The 18,576-nt window shown below is 30.2% G+C and overlaps 2 protein-coding genes across 2 annotated transcripts; one reads left to right on the forward strand and one right to left on the reverse strand.

Annotated features, from left to right (window-relative positions):
• Positions 1–1,150: 1,150 nt before the first annotated feature.
• On the reverse strand, positions 1,151–11,017 carry LOC119835775 (peptidoglycan-recognition protein SB2-like). The gene is made up of 5 exons (XM_038360761.1): positions 10,831–11,017; positions 8,171–8,380; positions 6,264–6,439; positions 5,380–5,503; positions 1,151–4,778 (listed from the first exon to the last, which is right to left on the reverse strand). The coding sequence occupies exons 1-5, from the start codon at positions 10,853–10,855 to the stop codon at positions 4,606–4,608; spliced, it is 708 nt and encodes a 235-aa protein (XP_038216689.1). The 5' UTR covers positions 10,856–11,017; the 3' UTR covers positions 1,151–4,605.
• A 4,927-nt stretch (positions 11,018–15,944) lies between these two features.
• LOC119835735 lies at positions 15,945–17,876 on the forward strand. The gene is made up of 2 exons (XM_038360717.1): positions 15,945–16,044; positions 17,534–17,876. The coding sequence occupies exons 1-2, from the start codon at positions 15,962–15,964 to the stop codon at positions 17,757–17,759; spliced, it is 309 nt and encodes a 102-aa protein (XP_038216645.1). The 5' UTR covers positions 15,945–15,961; the 3' UTR covers positions 17,760–17,876.
• The last annotated feature ends 700 nt before the right edge of the window (positions 17,877–18,576 follow it).

An 18,576-nucleotide genomic window follows, 5' to 3' on the forward strand; every position in this document is an offset into this window, starting at 1 on the left:
TGGAGTTCGATTTCCTAACCACTGAACCACTATGACTGCTCACAAACAGACATAGGTACATAAGTCTATGAATTGTTTACCCCACCGATATTTAAATATTTCATGAAGATACGTTTAAACGATTTCAATATTGAAAATGTTACCAGTCCAAATCAATTCCACTCTAAACCATTTCAAGAAAAAAATATCAAAGCTTACAGTAAAATAACTGCTTCCGAACCTACAGAAAAGAATTCATTCATTCAGTGAAATAAGATGCCACTGTATATTATTAGTGTAAATACTAAACACGGAAAGAGAGTTATGAAAAATATGGGCATGCTATAGATTTAGATATTTACGACCATGTGTTATACTTAGGTAAGAATACGAAACGATTTAATTATTGTAATTAATTGGAACACGGTCGCGACGATGCGCGATGTGAGGAAACTCCGATCGCAACATTGTATTTACATTGCAAAAATATTTGTATACATAAGCGTGACGCTCGTAATCATTGTGCGCAGTTAGCGAGTGAGAGCTTGAACCTTAGAAGGTAAGGTAGTAGGTAACTATTCAATAAACTGCGGAAAAGTCTTACTACACACACACGCACAATGGGCCTTATAATATTACTAGCTGCACCCGGCAAACGCTGTTCTGCCTTACTCTTATCATTTAGGGGTATGAAAAATATATGTTGGCCGATTTTTATAGATACCGGATAAGCACAAAAAATTTCATCAAAATCGGTCAAGCCGTTTCGGAGGAGTATGACAACGAAAACTGTGACACGAGAATTTTATATATTAGATATTTAGGTAACAAATATATTATTTACGTCGTAGCATATTTTATTGAATAGTTATTTTTTAATCAGGGAATCGAGGTGGTTGTTCGCTTGATGGTAAGCAATCACCACTGCCCATAATAATTTGTAGAGGTAAGACTTCTGCAAATCAGGCAAATAGAATAAATTGGAGACGGGAATTTAGGAATGGACTGGAAAAGGTGAGCAAAACGATACTGACGACAGAGTATTTAAGTAGGTACCCACATACATATATGGCATATTTTATGAAATTTTAATCTTATTTAATAATCCTTTAAATAATTAATTAATATTTAAAAGCAATACGTATTGTATATAGGAAGAGAAAAAACAGACCCAATTTAATTCATTTATTCATCATATCTTATAATTTATACGCAGGAATACAATAAAAATAACAACTACAAGTAATAACAATGTACAATATCATCAAATTATTCAGGGAGAACTCAATATAGTCTATTTATTTACATGAAAAATATATATCCCGAAAAACTCATTTCAAAACCATAATTTTAATAACACTTACATTCTACTTACATTTACATAATTCAGATAAAATTAATACTACGTCCAAGGCCAATGCGTAATAAATTTGAAATGCAAACAAATTTATACACTGAATACAGAGCTAATTAATTTCCTTGAACGCATTTAAGCTAAATCAACGTAATTGTTAAAAGTCTTAGAAAGTCTGATGACAAGAATCTAATGTAGAAAACCTATAAATATAGTAATTGGGAGACTTATAAAGCGTTAAAATTAAACTTATTTTACTATTAATAAGTGAGCATTTACTAATGAGAAATTTAAATAGTATTGGCCAGTTTTATGTCTATAGCGATAGTCACATATAAATATATAAACCTATCTAACAGTTTATGACGAAAATGTTTTTCTTACATTTATAGAAAGTCGTGTTAGTTACACTATTTATAACTCAAGAACGGCTAAACCGATCATGTTGAAATTTGGTACAGAGATAGTTGGAAACCCGAGAAAGGACGCAGGAGTTTTTATCCCGGAAATTTAACGGGTACGGGAACACCTCGGGTCGCGGGCGCGGGCCGAATGCTAGCTATTTTAAATTTTCAGTAATTTCAACTGAAAAATCAGCTAAATAGAACATAACCAGAACTTGTTAAGCTGAATAGAAGAACTGAACTGAATATACTCTTTGGTATAGCAGGTATTGTACATTTAGTTTGGTATATTAGGTCCTATGATACAATCTGTCTTAGTGTAGGTCTATATAGTGTGTGTAGTTCATATTATTTTTATATGACATTTGTATTTTAATGTTATAATTAACACCATTACTTTGTACTCAATTAAGGTAATAATTATGTATATCTATTGGAAATAAATAAAGTTCAATTTAATTTTTAATCTTTATGATAGGGACTGGAGACTTTTAAAAATTAGAACAAAGAATTATGGACTTTTTACGGCACGCAATTTACGGTGAGAGTGCTTACAAGCTTACAATAACAATCGAAATAGTAACAGTTTGTATGGATACTGAATTTTATCTGTAGAAAAGTCAGACGTGAAAAGCCTCAAACATCCCTTATCAATATATACATTCGTATCCCTATTATATATTTTCCAAGTTAATTAAGCTATTGATAGTTTCTTTTGGTTTCGAATTTTGATCTCAAAAAATCAAAATTAATTAAAAATTGTCTGATATGACGTCGCGTTTAAGTAAACAAATATTTATTTTATGACAATACATCTTCCTCTAATAATTAAAACTAAATTGATATGGTAAAGCGATGTTAAAATTAAATTAGCGGATAACAGATAAGCCATTTTAAATCGGATTAAATTGCAAAACATGCGAAATGTTAATGTAATAAAATCAACTGACACCTTTATATATAACTCAGATCTAGTCAAGTTATACTAAAATGAGACGCAACACGTAAAAATATACAATATACCTACATAGTACAAAATGTCAAAATATTTACGCCTCAATAAGAGTCAGAGATCAATCGCGTAGCTTCGGTCACGCGGTCAGTGGAAATAAATACTCATGGAAATTAGATGTGTCACAGCGGAAACATTTGCTTCATTGCCTCGCTATGTATATACAATAGATTCGCTCTGTTACTATCTGTAAGACCAACTAAGAAACAAACCGCTTTCGCCTTTATAAGACGATCAGTAATTCTAAAGCGACAGACCTGACTAACAAATATGATTAAGACTTCCAGAAAATTATGTGAAGTTGTAATATTTTTGCAAGTTTAATACCTAAAAATTTCGGAAAAATTTTATATAAACTAGATAATTGACTTAGCGTCTTTTTTAACCCCCTGAAACAAAAGTTTTTTTTTTATTGGCAACCCTTATATTCATGCCTGCCATTGTCTTATAACCCAAAAGAACCTTGTAGCACTGAAATAATTGTTTACACGTCGAATGCCAATTTCTTCTATGGAAAAAGAATTTCTCTTTTTAATTTTATTCATTTAGTATCTGTATATGCAACGTACATCTGAATATTTCTTGTTATCTCTATATTGTTTCCACATTATAGCCCTTGGCACGTAACTTGGCAAGAGTCGTTTCAAGAATTCCTCTCCTTTCTTTTACTTTCTTCTAAACATATACGATAATGGCGCACGAAAGATATTTGATAGCAATAACAAGCCATAAAATTGACTAATTTAGGCTTACCTAAGTCTACAATGCGCGAACTAATGCAACCAAGTTAGGTGCCTGCCAGTATACTCTGCTAACTAGGGTGCGTAATAAGATGTCACTCAAATTTGAAGTGTATTATCTACTAAACAAATTTTAAGCTGTTTAGCAATGTGTTGCCTTTTTGGTAAGCGAACCTTTCAATTTTCGTATATATCGTGAATTGTTAAATATATTAATAGCATGGCTAGCTTTTTGTTACAATTAAAATAATAATATATATATAACTTAGTACTAAAAGTCTAACAACAATATTCAAGAATCATTAATAACAATAATATAATATAACTAAGTTTTTGGACACACGTTAATTACCTAATGTTTCTAATTTGGTTGACTAATATTTAAAATTTAAATACAATATAGTTATCACATTTTAACAATTCCATTTTATGATATGTAGTATGTACATATACTTACAATTTTAAATTAGACAATACACAAATAAATTTGTATAATTATATAAGAAAAATGCACAGATTAAAAGCTTGAAATTAGGGAAGCTAGTCAATTATTTCATTAAAATCTATACATTTTCTTATTTACTATAACTACTCTATGGTTTTTTTTCCATAATCTACTTGAACCTTGTTGCTACCTCATTTCTACAATTGAATTGTAGACTTATAATATTTATATATTTATAAAACCAATTAAATTAAAATTTCTATTCTAATATACAAAATTATGTGTCATATTACATTGTACAATATCACATCGTAATGTAAAAAATATTCGAATTATTTATATGTGGAATTATATAATTCTAATTAATATAAAGTAAAGGCTAATCCTTTGAGATACAATCTTAATTATAAAATATCGGTTGGCATAAATATCACATACCATCTTGCCCTCTTACAATATTTCGTACACACAATAAATACTTTATAGTAAGTCAACAAAGATCTAACAAGTATACTGTATAACTATTAATCGTGTAAAACGTTTACTTTATATACAGCTTTTGTTTGGCTCTGTACAGACGTACTATTGTTACAATTTCTTATTATCAACCTTAATACGATACACAAAAGGTACAAACTCCTCTATAAATATATTTTATAGCGTCAACGTATTTATTCTACTGTTTTTATAGACAAAATATCAAATAATTTGGTGGGAGTATGTTTACCGTTTCTACCGATTAAACTATAGTTTGGAGATAGGAAATGTCGACTCACAGATTTGGCTAGCAAGTCATTGAATGCGTCGATTTGGGGTTGTGGCGGCGTTGTGTCTGTGAAATTACCTAAAAGACACGATGAGTCATTAAATTATATATATATATATATATATATATACTATTTTTACTAGGGTGGTAGGGAAGACCCTTGGCTTTTTTTTTAATTTTTAGTTTTATAGCGTTGAAATGCTTTATAAATGAGAAATTTTGAAAGAATAGAAAAATATTAATCACGAGGCAGGATTCTCAAGACCCTTGGCTACTATTTCTCCTACATATTTGCAAAGACAAATACAATTCTCGATGTTTAGTCACTGAAGGCTATTCGAACTAAAAAAAAACACTGATTCTATTCTATTCAGGATAATATTGATATATTAATAATCAATGTTAAAATGTGATGACGAATCAGAACGAAAGACAAACAAACACAAACAACACTGTCACCAATACCAATAATACTAACAATTTTCGCCCGCGGCTTCGCACGCTTTATTGTACATATTAACATTCCTCTTGAATCAATACTATTAAAAAAATAACCCACCAATCCGTTGTGCAGTTAAAAATCTAAGCATACAAACGTACATAGATAGGGTCAGACACGGGAAGCGACTTTATACTATGTAGTGATATTTTAAGGATATAGTAAGCATTAATAACTTACCTATAAAGGCTACAATAAGTGTAGAATCAGGGTTAACCATAGATTGCTTCCAACCGAGACCTTGGAGTAGCAAGCCGTTTGATGACACCAAAAAGTTGTATGCCATCTCGTTCTTATTCGCCACCTGAAAGACGAGATAACGATATGAGCAAAACAGTTTACCTTTCATCGTGATAAAATACAGATGATAGCACCACAGAGATTCTTGCCGGCTCTTCTCTGTAGACACCGCTTTCCGAACCGGTGGTAATTGTTAGAACTATGAGATGATTCGAATGTGCTTCTATAAGAAGTCTAATTGAAGAAATAAATGTTTCGAGTTTGAGTTTAAGTGGTGATACGATAATTTAACTACTCATGTAGGCGCTTCATTAGAGTTTAAAGAGTTTTTGTCACATCGTCTGAAATTAAATTTCAAGTAGGTAATAAAAGAGAGATTATAAAAGCCTAGCTGCGCCCCGCGGTTTCATCGCGTAGGTCCGTATCCCGTAGGAATATCGGGATAAAAAGTCTATATGTTATTCCAGTTGTCCAGCTGTCTACGTACCAAATTTCATTGCAATCGGTTAAGCAGTTTTTGCGTGAAAGAACAACAAACACACACGCATCCTTACAAACGTTCGCATTTATAATATTAGTAGGATAGTAGGATTAAGAGACTACATTTTTAAAGTATACTCTTGAATTGAACAATTAATTATTAGGCTTCGACTTCTAATACCTATACAATGAGCTTAAATATATCATATATTACTAAAAGAAATATTTTCGATGATAATCTTAATTAATGAAATAAAAAAAGTCTCGGCTTCGAGAACGAGCGGGCATAGAAAAATCGATTTAAAAATCATCTGCGAACTTCATAAACATCCGTAACACAATACCTGTATCTCGTTAATCAACTGCAAACATTCGGCCGTGACGTCACACTGCCGCGTGTCTGTGTGCGTCACAACCACACTCGCGGCCTCGTATATTGCTCGTAAGCTGAGCGATTCCACGCTCGAACGGGGAACGGTCAAAACTTGGAGCGTATCATCGATGGGTGGTAGAATGTTCTCTGTAATATTCGTTTTTCTTCATTGAATAACATTATCTTTAATTCGGAAAAAACCAACACCAATTTGCGATTACAATTTTAAGCAACCGGCGTTTCAATCCACAACGAATATAATACAATAACCAGTATTTTTTTATTAACATTTAAATTATTGTGTCATTAATGCAATTAAATGTCAAATCTTAGGTAAATGTGTTTTCCTCATTCTGGTTTTAATAAATTATTATAATTAAGCAGTGTTAACGAACTAATTTAAATCGTATAAATATGTATGCAGATTAACTTATATAAATATTATAACAAATTTTAGACAACAGTCTATATTGACATTGTAGAGGAAAACAATGCGCAGGTCCCATTCATTCACCATTTTTTAAACAATGTATTAATAAATAACATTAATATTTAATCATTGAGCCCTAAAAATGGAAATTATTTAAAATAATTGATAGGTGGTACTCCTTTTAACAATTAAGTAGTGAGTACTGAGTAGAGCCGACGTAGTTCTTATCTGGATCTCATTATTAATTGATATAGTGAATAAATAACAACGAAATACTCCAGTCTATTAATGAAATTCATTTCAATCGTTATTAAAATCGCAAAAAAATAATATAATGTTTAATTAAACCGTTCGTAAAGTAAGTCTCCTTTCACACCTATACTATTGAATCGAGTTGGATGAGAAAAAACAAGGGTTAGTTTTCTTTTCAAAAATCTCCTGGGAACGTCCATTGACTAGGCGGGCGAATTCTACGAAATGCTAGTTAAGATATAAAATAATCTATAGCTACCAGTTTAAATGTATATATACATTGTAATATAAATAAAATATATCATTTTAATAGGCAACAAGTATAAATAACAATAAGACGAGACTCATTTATTGAGACATGCCATAGCCGCATATCACATTGCATCGGTTTGTAATTACAGTAAACACATCATAAAAATAGTTCTAAGTATTATTAATGCATAATAATCTATATCCATTCTCGATCTGAATTATTCATTTATTGTAATTTTAAAAAATCTTATTAGCAAGTCAATGTTGCAAAATATAGGCCGACTTCATATTATAACATAACAATATATGGTTTCTATATTTTAAACTAATTAACCCACTTACGTGAAGCATTTCGTTATTATCTAGCATTAAATATAAGCTAATAATAAACAACAACAATTCTTAAAAAAAAACTATTCTAAGAAATACCGGAAACAAATTCTATTTATTTTGCATATTTAATTGAAAACCGTAACTGTACTTGTGAGTGTTCTACAACTTAATATGAGACATTCCATATATAATATCCCTTTTTATTACCTTTTAAGTTGTCTTTACCTTGTGTATTATTTACATATCATATATTTATATAGAGTACCGTAACATTTTTATGCAAGCATTATTTATGCATAAAACAATTCTAGTTTTTTATGCTTATACCTAATTATAAAGACTAGGATTGTTTTATTGCAGGAATTAATCCTACATATTATTACACCACATTTTATACTTTAAAAAACAAGTTTTATTACAATAACTTAGGACACATTATCATGAAACAATAATAAGGTAAAGTGGGCGGGTGATTTCAAAGATCTAAAGCTTAGTTGTGAAAAATAAAAAATAATTGAAATCACTTATCGAACAAAGGTAATCTCTTAAAACATGCTAAAAATATTACAACATTTACACTAAAATTTAAACTTAATAAAGGAATTACATACCTGAGTTACTCTGAAGAATGAGTAAATATATGCCTATTATAATACCCGCTAATAAAATTGATAGCAGGAAACCAACAGTTATTATTGTGACTAGATTCCTCTGTCTTATAGTGTGGTTATCAGGAAATCTGTTTATGAGTGGGGTATCTTCTGATGGCCTGGCCTGTGATTCTTCATCACGCTGAAAAGAACTCCTGCGAGTCTCATGATCTGAAATATATTAAATCATTTCAAATTGGTATATAATCAATGAACATAAATTCAGCAGATATTTGATCATTGTTTCTTTATATTTACAAATATGCAGTGTCTTGGTAAGTTGGTCAGATGTTTGGAAATATTTGGTGGATTGTGAGTTGTGACTGATTCTTCATACATTATGAACTATAACAGAATCACTAAGTCACCTAATTTAAAAATATAACAGTTTATCACACAATTTTATTTCAATAATGTCATACACATTAGTCAACATTCTTTAAATAAAAGATAATAATATGAACCCAAATATGACACCACAAAACTCCTTCACAAATAAAAATATCCAATATTACCACAAATATAATTCATTTGAATTTCAATCATTTCATGAGCACATTAAAAACCATTTGCAATGAACTTGTTACAATTAATCATGTAAATGTAATTGTGAAATAATATCCGTTACTACTTATCAAACACAATATGTAAAATCCTTGTGAATAAATGAAATGACTTTATATTATTATCTGTTAACTAACATCTGGTTCGAGCCTGTAGGTATTAAATGTGTGACATTTAAATGGATAAGCTTGAATAGTCTCTACTGTTATAATATTGTATAAAAAAGTTAGTTGTAAAAAAATATTTTATATATGGTTGTATACATATAAGGTGGTCAATTAATATCTGAGTGGCATTGTTTATAACATCTATTAAGTTGCAACTATATTGTGGTAGTAATGTTTAGTCTATTGTAATGCTCATTTGAAAACTCTCACTAATACACATACGGATAGAGTTCTTCTGCCAATTTTTGTGATTCCCACCAGGTCTTATATTTATTTTTTTTATCTTATGTTGCATTTTTATCTATAACATTAAACATCATAGAGAATATTAATAATTTTTATTATATCTGTTATTTTCTAATTTTATTAACCGTGACCTGATAACTTTAAATCTGTTTTTGTGCTATGTAGTAAGAAGGTTAAATTTTTTAATGCTACTATAATTAATCAGAGCAAGTTGTTAGAATCACTTAGTCTTACTAAATGAAGTTTGAGATAAAAGTGTAATTATTTAATCAATTAATAATTGGAAATCCCTGTGAGCATTTCAGCAAAATCAACTTTTTTATTCTTAATGTAAATATCAGATTTAGCATTAACAAAATCAGCGTCAGCATTAATATAAGCACAAGGGATATAACAGTTTTATGTATTTATTGGTTGCCTCTTAATTAAAAATTATGATGATAATCAATTATTTGCTACTCTGATAGTTTGTCATCATCATTTTATCTAGCCAAGTAGACATAACAATGAATAAACAAAAAATTTAAGTGATAAACTAAACATTAAAATTGCTTTCATAACAATTATTCGATGAATGTGTCTTACTAATAGGATTATTAATAATATAAATTTGAGATCAAAATATACAACAGAACAAAAAGGAACATTATAAGTAAAACAAATAATAAAAAGGGTACAGTTTAAATGAATTACCTGTCTGCCTATGTTCCATTATGACACTATAATGCTTTATTTGCAAGTTTCATTCAATAAACTATTTTAATCTTGACAGTATCAGATACTGTTCTCAACTGTCATAAGTTGATAATACAATAGTGTTTGTAAACCAACACAGGAATTGTATTGAGTTTCAGAATGATTTTAAATAATCAACTTTTTTATAATTAAATTATGCGTATGAGAGAAATAATTCACTCATGAAACAATATTGATGGTATAAAATGGCTCAATAGCCATATGAATCAATATTCATTGAATACTACAACTATTTCTTGATTATATCTGTGAACCAAACAGATTCATGATTTCTGTTTAGTCGTAAAGCAAAGCTCGGAATATATGCAGTTTGTGAATGAATTTAAGTGAAAAAATGGAAAATGGAACACAAAAATAATAACAATGAATCAATATGATGAATTCTGTTGTAATAAAATCAGGTAAAACTTGCAAAAATATAGAAGTAAAAACTATTGCTAAACTTTAATGAGAGCATATAACATGGTAACATAAAGACATGTTACTATTATTAGTAAAACGATACTTTGATGAAAAAATATATCAAAGTCATAAGCATTGTGTTGATATTGACATTAAAATATAGATCTAAGAATTATATGAATAATATTTACTAATAAACAAAAATAATTATTTGGCGTTTATTATTTGTTTGACTTATTTAGATTGTATTACATAAGAAATTGAATACAACCATATAAATTGTTTTATCAAACAATAGAAATCATTAATTAGTTCTAATATCGATGAATCATCTATAGGCGTAATATATAAATATAATTGGTATTTTAAAAATACTATTAATACCCGAGGATAGCGATAAAAATTGTGAAATTGTTTCCATTATGGTTTGTCCTGAATATGATAACGATGTAAAAAATCAATAACTTTTATCATAAATAGCCTTACCCACTGGCGATATAAGAGGTTGCATTGTTCTATCGTTTCTTTAACATTACCCTCTGGGGTGAATTATCCCCAGGAGAATTCGTACACGTATTTTTGAAGTCGGACAATATTCATTTATTTACGAACAAAAACACATAAACAAACACAAACGCCATCAACATTTTCAATTTTCATTGCTATTTGCTAATTGCTATATGCCAGTTAGACTGAAGGCTGTCAATGCCATGTAAAGTTGCCATCCATAATAAATTATTCTTATAAGGATTTCTACACTGTAATTCATTTAATGCAGATAAGAAAACTTTGTCACTTTCCTTTTTTAAACGCGGGAAATAAAAATAAGTGAGAATTCATAAAAAATGATTATTTTACTGTACAATATTCATTAGGTTCCAACAGAATTTTGAAGATTGATTTAGGGTACTTATATAACATTACTTTCATCTGTGGTGTGGTGTAGTCCTGTCTTCTGTCATAAGCACAGATAACATAATACTATATTAGGCTAAGGTATGAACTAAATTTGACAGCTGCATAAATTACATAAATAAATATCCACACTGAATACAAAGAGACTCGTTGTTTTTATAACTCTTTTTACATAATTTTGAACTGATCATCAATTTAGTAAATTGTTGAGTGCGTTAAATTTTTAGGCCTTAACATGCCACTCTTAATTGGCACTGACTCTAATTTGAAAAAATTCAAGTGTTTAAAAATTGGTAATGATAAGTCCCTACTGACAAGGATACAAGTTATATTGTCAATACTAGTCTATACTAATATTATGAAGGGGAAATATTAGATTTTTTTGTTTGTTTGTTTGAAACGAATAGGCTCCGAAGCTACTGGACAGATTTAAAAAATCTTTCACCGTTGGCAAGCTACCCTATTCCAGAGTGACATGGACTATGTGTCATTTTCAAAAAGATAGGGATGCTTACTAAATCTTGAATAATCTAACCCAAGTTGTAAAAAATAATTAAATAAAAACTTACTTCAATCGCGTGCGCTGCGAAAACTATTAATGATAGAATAAAATGATGTATTACAATTTTTCAGGACAAAAAGTCGCGATAACATGTCTTTAACTTTTATAGTAACGTCACAATAAGCGTCCTTTTATAAAAAAAATATATATATTAAAATACCACCTAGAAAAAGATTTTTATTCGTACCTATTTATTGATCCTTATCAAAATAAATAAATCATTTTTTGAGACTACTTCAATACTTTCATATCACCTTTTAATCATATATGTTGCGCATATTCCATTCAAAAGATATCATGAGTTTAAATATTAGAAAAGACTCCGCTCGGCTAGCTATGCGTTGAAGAGGTACGGGAGGGGAGTCTTAGTTTTTCGTTTTCAATAAATGTTATTTTTTTAGAAACTCACAGTAAAACATTGTATATTTTCTTTAATTATATTAATGTTCCCGTGCGAAGCCGGGATGGGCTGCTAGTGCAAAATAAAACAAGATACAGCCATCTATTATAAAATTTGTATGTACTTCTTTCATATTTTGTAAGAGCTCTATCCAATTAACGGTGACTATAAACTATTTCTGTAATTGTCTATAAATGGCTTAGTTTTAAAAAATATACGTAACTTATTCATTCTTCTAATATTGTCCATTGTTAGATAGATGACCTACCGTTACCAAACATATTTTTTTGTAATTACTTTATTATTATTTCATATATTCTTATTTTAACCTTTAACATCAATAATATTTATTACTAGCGGTCCACCCCGGCTTCGCCCGTGGTATATAATATATAGCCTAAAGCCTTCCCCAATAAATGGGCTATCTAAAACTGAAATAATTTTTCGTGTGGATTTTCTTTGTAATTCTTTAATTGATGCCGAATAGTCTAGGTAAGTATTAGAATTTTCTGTCAATTTTCTTTCGTTAACCTCGTTCCGTCGGTATGGCTGGCTGTAGACGCACCGGAAAAGTAAATATGGCATTAGGCTGCCAGTTACCGTTTTCTCTTTTATATCGACTATCGGAAAATATAAAAAATTTTATGGATCCAATTGTTAAATTTTTCCGACATTTCCTACACGTCACCGGTGCTAGCGCCATGACCATCAATTCCTTTTTGTCATTACGTAATTAGACCCTTGAAAACAAACATCCTGATATAAATCACCGACGTTTTCATATTGATGTAAGTATCTTCCGGATAAGCTATCCTAAAAAAATAGAGCGATGCGCTTGTGTCACCTGCCGCATCCGTATAGTGAGAAAAGATAAAAGGTTGAAACGTTAAACCAAAAATTTTATGAAAGATAAAATAAGTGATACACTTCTGTTTGAGCTACAGTTTACGTCTAAACGCTATGGAAAAAGATATTTATATATTTACAGATAACATAATACTATGTATGTTATTATTGCTTATGATTGATTCGACACGACGCTTCCCTGCTTTCCCTGTTATATAAATCCGACGTGCGATGAATTTATTACATAAAAATATTACTTAATGGTTACGCGATTTTAACACTATTGTTTTATCAAAATTTGTTATGCATCCCATGATTCACTAATGTAACCTATCGTGTTCAGGAAACAGAGTGTAGTTTGCTTTGAATAATTTTATGCAGTTCATACCGTGGAAGCTTGCTGTACGTGGTTGTTTATTATGGACGATGGCGTTTGATGATGTATGTAAGCAATTCTTAATTTAGACATAGGCTTAAAAACTGCGGCCCGGTGATTTAGTATTAAATTGATATTAAAATAAGCAAATACTGTTTATTTTATCTCATTATAATTAATTAGTTATGGCAACACATTGTACTTTTTGAAATTTAGAATCTCGATGTTACATCAGTACCTACATTACCTAATTGATTGCTTTTTAATGCTTAAAGCAGTAGATATGGAGTGATTTTAATACACATTTAAAATGATTATCGACATAGATGCTTCGAATTAAATGGCCACATAATGTTTTTGTTACATATTAGAATTAGATAGGCGTTCAATTTTTTGCAAATATACTATAGCTATTACCTGACATAATTTCTTTTGTTAATAATATATTACGATTCAAAGGAATAGTAAATGTTTACAAGAGAATTATACGTAAAAGACATAAAATCATTAGATTCATATCAAAATTACTAGTTGGAGGTTGCAGCTTCACTGGCTTTGGTACTGGCGTAAATATTTGCTGACCTAGACCATAATATATCCTTGAACCAAATTTTATACAGATCTGATGAGCTGATTTCTCATCAAAGAGTAGCAGACATTCATACTTACAAAATTTCACGGTTAGATATAATATTAGTAGAATTAATCTAGAAATATATAAAACTATGTTTAGCTAACAATTGTTATAAAATAAATTGAAATTCCCCTTCAAATTGTTTTGAACACGTAACTAATATTTAGATATTTATTTTGATTAATTAATAAAATAATTATTAATTAGTCTAATTTGGTTGAAAAAGGAAAGTTTTTTTTTAAATTCCGAACGCAATTGCCGCGTTTTTATCGCCCTTATCGGTCAGCGGTATTCTTGTTAAGAATACAAAACGGAAGTAAAATTGAGAAGCCCTGGCTTCGCGCCAAATAGAGGACACCTATAAAAGGCTTTAACCGACAAATGTATCATCAGTTGCTACGTCATCTATCCAACTTGCTAGTGCTTAATTACAGTAACAACATAATGAGTGTACGAATACTGGTTAGTGTATTTAAAACTGAGCTTAATTATGCGTCAATTAGTGTAACAATAGAACATTCAAATAATATTTTGTTTATTTAAGTGTGCTGTTAAATAAATTAGTTTTAACCGCATCAGATTTAGTTTATGAGTGATATTTTCAACCGACTTCACGAGAGGGAGGATCCACTCAATTAGATTGCATTTTTGTGTTTATTAGGTAACTTAGAACTTTTGGCGGGGTAAACCGATTTTGATGATACTTTTATATTTGACGGCTTTCTGTGTGGTCTCATTTATATATATTAGGTCCAGTAATGACAATGAAAAAATTTACATTGATAACGTGTTTCGTCTGATATACTTATAACCGGTAGAGTCGAAGTTTTTTGGAAAACAAAAAAAAAACTGCTTTCACCTATCTACCTACTACTTCCACCAACATACTTCAATAGGATCCTAATTGAATCTTCAATTTAATTATTATTTAAAACATTATTTTGATCGTGTTTGTTCAAAATTTCATTTTACTATGAGCTCGGATAGCTCGACTGGAATTTTTCAATCGAGATCATCTGACTATAATTTAATTATGAAGTAAGGAATTCTTCTCCTTCGCCTGCCAGAAGAAAATTGAAATTGTCATATTTTTTTGACTTAGGTAGATACGTACTTTGTTAATTATTATGACGTAGGTGGGCAGAAGATAGCAATTTAATCTACAGAAGGTACAATCGGGTGGAAAATATTATTTTAAAACAGTAAACCTGTAAGCGCGGAGCAAAATAAAGGTCCATTTTGCTTTTTGCTATCGTATATATTCTCACTATGCAGTTATTTTTCCATTTAAACCAGTCGCAAAATGGCCGCTATATATTTTCAGGATTGTGTTATTGCGCGACAATAATATGGGACTAGTGCTATTATGCGTTTATTTCACTAGAAAATAATAATACCGACAAATAAACAACATATGAATGCATCTGTGGTGTTCTTGTGTTAAATAAAATTGATATGAATTTAGATTTGCAATTTATCAGCGAGTACACATCATCTGTGTTTAAGTCGGTGAAGGAAAATCTTCGGTATGAAATGCATGCAATGATCCTTCCAATTTAACTAGTGCTTGTACCTTTAATGCCCAATAATAAGGTATAAGACACACTCACATAATGCATAGGAATTATGCGTAATAAAATAGTTCCTAATTTTACAATTACGTGTACTTTATTCATGATTTGAAGAACAGCAATTTGATTTCATTCTACGTTGTTGACCTTGAGGCCTTAACCAATTTTCCAAATTGTTTAAACAGAAAATTATATATTGTCTGAGGTCTGAGAATATTTTCATACATTTTCACATCGATTGAGTCCTGTCCTAGCTATAACATAAAATAACGTCCACTTCTCGGTTCTACAGATACTTGGATTGGTTCTTTTGATGAGCAACACTTTTGGTCAGGAGACACAGGTTTCGGAAGTTGAAAAATCCGACACAGTCACCACAACGATCAATACCCCCATGTAAGTACTAAGCTAACCTACATAGAGAGCAAAAAAAAAAAATAACGAACTAAAACGAACCTCAAATAGTATGTATGTAGTATAAGTATGGCGTAAATTTTAAAATATTCACACTGAAACTAAATAGGATAAACAAGCATCGATCGAATTTCTTAACACAAGAAAATATTTAGATTTATCTTCTCTCCAAGAAAAATATGGCTTAAATGATATAATTATGAATGAAATTACGTTTTGTTAACAGACTTTTATTCTTCCAGTTACCTAAGTCGTGTTAATATGTTAAGTAGATAAATATTTATTTATCGAATTCTACATTCATAGTTAGTTAATTATAAAATACTATGTTCCATTTAGAAATGTCATCCGTTAGTAACTGTAACATTTTAATTGATTCAATGTAAAACATGTTAAATTTTCAAACTGATTTGTTAAAAAAATATAAATCTATTACACGTTACGGTGTTGTTGGGGTAATAAATAGTTCACTATTAAAATTGTCGCTTGGCTGTAGTAAATGCTTTTAAAGTGTAAAGTTCGTTATTTTACCCAGAACAGTTTGTAGCAAGGTAGCTAATGAGTATTCTAAAATCTAAATAACCTCATTAAAGTAACACCATTCTAATAAGCAGGCTTATGGAAACATTAAATTAAACTTTAGCGGGCATGTTGGAAATTTCATGCAGTAGGTAACTTCCTAGATTTGGAGGTTTAAAAGCACAGAATCTACGTAAACGGGGACATTAATGTCCGATAAATGAACTCGCTGCGAATATTTAAACAGCCAGTATAATAGTCTTTATCTATAAAATGTTTAATGAGATTCGTACAAAGGTTCAAAGAAGAAACTTGGGAAATATTGCATTCACAGGCAATGTTTTCTGAATTTTAATGATTTTTATTATTCCAAATTTGAAAAAAAAACGTTTTTTTTAACTTAATTATGTTAGATTATAAAATGCATTCAAACGCAGCTCGTGTATCAATTGTCACATTTGTTCATCACGTTATTCATACAGAACATTTTTTGAGCAACAGTTGGTCAACAAAATTGTTAGAAACTTTGTTTAAATGTTGACGCTTCTCGGGCGACATTTTAATATGCTTCATCAACACTTCAACTCGCAGGGACGTCAGCAACACGTTACAGCAACTCCTGAATATGTTGATTCTAATTTGTTGCTAAACAAATACGGGGCTTTACAAACAAATATTTTTTGAAGCCCACCTACAAAACTTCAAAGTAAATTATATTACCTATATTTGTAATGTTCAGTTCTCTTTTCCAAAAGCCTCAATTTTTGCTCAGCCATCTTTATCAGCCTTTAAATATCTCGCCCTATGCAATACATATAGTATTGCGTATCTGGAAGAGATCGTTACTTAGCGATAAGACCGCCATTTGTACATGCTTTTTCTGTATTTCTTTATCTTCTGTGTGTAATTAAGTATTGAATAAATAAAAATAATTATTATTAAATGTCTACAGAGATCGTTCATCGCACTACCACTACACGCCAACCATTCACGGTTTCTGGAAAAAGCGTTTCGTGTGGCGGCCTCGTTGGGTGAAGACCTGGCAAGAAAAGAAGGTCTACGTGGCGGTATGGAAGCATATGTGGAGTCCAGCTCAGGTGAAGGAGTGGGTACCTGTTCCTCAACCACCACCAGGCTGGATAAAGCACGCGCCTAATTATGTAAAAATACACCATTAGAATATTTTCATGGTTCTGTTTCCACTAAAATAATGGATATTCACTAGAAAGAGATTCTCTCTTTATATGTACTATACAATAGTTAACAATTAACTTCAAGTACTTTAAATAAAATAGAGGCTGCCTTAATAATAATTTTATAATATCTAGTCATCTAGATATACATAATTTATAAATAAATAAAAAAATAAAAAGAAATGGACTCAAATTGAAAATTCGTCACAGTGTTTCAGTGAGCTTTTAATATAAAAGTTTTAATATCTACTGTCTTAATAGAACTCCCAAATCGAGTGCATAGAACCCGTCTTGAAAGCAATGTCTGTCATAGTCAGCTTTCGGGAGTTCCGGCTATGACCGAAAAGCAAAGTCTTCGCAACTTCCCCTCGTGATTAATCTTCGATTATTTCGAGGTGCCAGGCACTAAATTCAATCATATATATTACTGTGTATCATAAATAGTCATCGAAGCTGAAATCGGCTAAAAAGGCAACAACCTCGTCTATTTCTAAATAATAAACCTTTTAATCAATCATTTAAATTGCAAAAAGTTGAGGACACTAAATTGTGGCTATTATTATTTTTTGTCAATTTATGAAATTCGTAGAATTTTATCCATAACGTCGCATTCGTAGTGCCTTAAAAAAATAAAAACTGTAGTATACAAGCGCTTGTAGTATATACATTTTATTGAATAATTTAAAATAAGTAAGCACTAACATTGCGAAAGTCATTGCTTTGATATGCAAAGCATATAATATGTTTAAATATTATTTATTTTCATTACTAGATGTGTAAGTAAAATATTGTAGAAAATATG

This window comes from Zerene cesonia, chromosome Z, assembly GCF_012273895.1.
Source record: "Zerene cesonia ecotype Mississippi chromosome Z, Zerene_cesonia_1.1, whole genome shotgun sequence".
Taxonomy (NCBI): Eukaryota; Metazoa; Arthropoda; class Insecta; order Lepidoptera; family Pieridae; genus Zerene; species Zerene cesonia.

What these genes read in the sequence shown, in the direction of transcription:
- LOC119835775 (XM_038360761.1), bottom strand. Translation starts at nt 10,855, where the DNA reads ATGCAACCTCTTATATCGCCAGTGG. An exon ending in AGTTGATTAACGAGATACAG is followed by an intron (nt 5,504 to 6,263) that starts GTATTGTGTTAC and finishes CTCGTCTTTCAG; the next exon opens with GTGGCGAATAAGAACGAGAT. An exon ending in ACTTATTGTAGCCTTTATAG is followed by an intron (nt 4,779 to 5,379) that starts GTAAGTTATTAA and finishes CGTGTCTTTTAG; the next exon opens with GTAATTTCACAGACACAACG.
- LOC119835735 (XM_038360717.1), top strand. Translation starts at nt 15,962, where the DNA reads ATGAGCAACACTTTTGGTCAGGAGACACAGGTTTCGGAAGTTGAAAAA. An exon ending in ACAACGATCAATACCCCCAT is followed by an intron (nt 16,045 to 17,533) that starts GTAAGTACTAAG and finishes AAATGTCTACAG; the next exon opens with AGATCGTTCATCGCACTACC.